The sequence below is a fragment of the Tupaia chinensis genome, unplaced genomic scaffold (genome assembly GCF_000334495.1).
Source record: "Tupaia chinensis unplaced genomic scaffold, TupChi_1.0 Scaffold144171_2, whole genome shotgun sequence".
NCBI classification, from domain to species: Eukaryota; Metazoa; Chordata; class Mammalia; order Scandentia; family Tupaiidae; genus Tupaia; species Tupaia belangeri.
The window spans coordinates 51,679-53,124 of NW_006204028.1; the positions used below are offsets into that span (position 1 = coordinate 51,679).

Below are 1,446 nucleotides of genomic sequence, written 5' to 3' on the forward strand. Positions count from 1 at the left end.
GTGTCCCGGGGGCAAGCCAGCCTCGGAACGCGAGGGGAGGGGGCTTCTCCAGGCTCCCCTCCCTCGTCCCTCTCTCCTCCAATCACGTGCAGCCGCCTCCCTCACCCCCTGCGCCCCTGGGCCGAGGGACTCGCACCACCTGCCTCCAGCCCCCGCCCCCTCCTCTCTACTGCCGATGCTCGGCCGGCGCTGGAGCCCGGTGATCCGCTCCCCCCAGCTCTGCGAGGCGCCCAGGAGCAAAGAGGAGCGCGGGCTGGGCCAGTCTCGGGTTCTCTCTTGTAAACTTTATTGTAACTCTTCCGCCCTTTTCAGGCGCAGACAGAACAAAGTATAGAGGAACAACAAAATATATAATTAGCCCTCCCTCCCCCCCAATAAAGCAATTCACGGATACAGGATACATTCTCTTCACAGTAAACCTAAGAACACTTTTAACAATTGCCCACAGCGCGCATGCTAACTAAAGTAACCTTTTGAGAAACACTTAAGACGAAATTGTCAAACCAAAGGTGGGGGAGGAAAAGAGAGAAGCAAGAGAGAAAGCCAGCGAGCTAGGGAGGGCAGCAGGGAGAGAGGGGCTGGGAGGGGAAATGAGGACGCGGGGAGGGGGGAGAGAAAGAGAGAAAGAGAGAGAGAGAGAGAAAGCGAGAGAGGGAGACAGAAAGAATTACGGCGTGAATAGGCAGTTTCATGTTGTTGGGAGAACTTAGCAGAAATCGGTACCTCGGTCATTACAAAGAAGCACGTTCAAAGGAAAAAAGACCATTGCACAAGGAGGCTTTTTACACGGGGCAGGGGCATGGGGGCGGCTCAGCCAGGCCGTGGCCCTTCACCCTCGCAGGGCGAGGGAGTCCTTGTTTCGAATCCTTTTCTTTCCCCCGGCCCCCCAGAGAAGGGAAGGAGATCCACGGTAGCTCACACACAGAAGCTATTACGAGATACTACCACTAGCGGGGACTGGCGCGGCGGGGGACGCTGCGGTGGGAGGCCCTGCTCGGGGCCCCGCTCGCGGGGCCAGAGCTCTCTCTCGGGCGGGGGCGGGCGGATCTGGGGACCCGCGGACGTGCGGGGGGCCGCGGCCCTGGCAGTCCCAGCTGGAGCCTACTTCTTATCGCCCTTCTGCGCGTCGCCCTCCTCGGCTGCCTCCGGGGCCCGCTCCAGCTTCTGTTTCTCGAGCTCCTCCTGCTCGCATTTGCTGCTGGGAAACTTGTCTTTGTTGTTCTCTTTTTTCCACTTCATCCTCCGGTTCTGGAACCAGATTTTGACCTGTCTCTCTGTCAGTCCCAGCGCATGCGATACCTCGATCCGCCGCTTGCGAGTCAGATAGGGATTAAATAGGAACTCCTTCTCCAGCTCCAGGGTCTGATAGCGGCTGTAGGTCTGTCGGCCTCGCCTGCGTCCGGCGGCTGCTGGGAATGGGGGAAAGGGCGAGACAGAGGGGAGGGG

General features: G+C 59.5%; 1 protein-coding gene across 1 annotated transcript in view; it reads right to left on the reverse strand.

The window, feature by feature from the left end:
* Positions 1–1,034: 1,034 nt before the first annotated feature.
* Positions 1,035–1,446, reverse strand: part of HOXB8 (homeobox B8) — a 1,672-nt gene continuing 1,260 nt past the window's right edge. The window contains 1 exon segment of the mRNA XM_006172086.2: positions 1,035–1,409. Coding sequence (XP_006172148.2) covers positions 1,102–1,409 — 308 coding nt within the window. The 3' untranslated portion in view covers positions 1,035–1,101.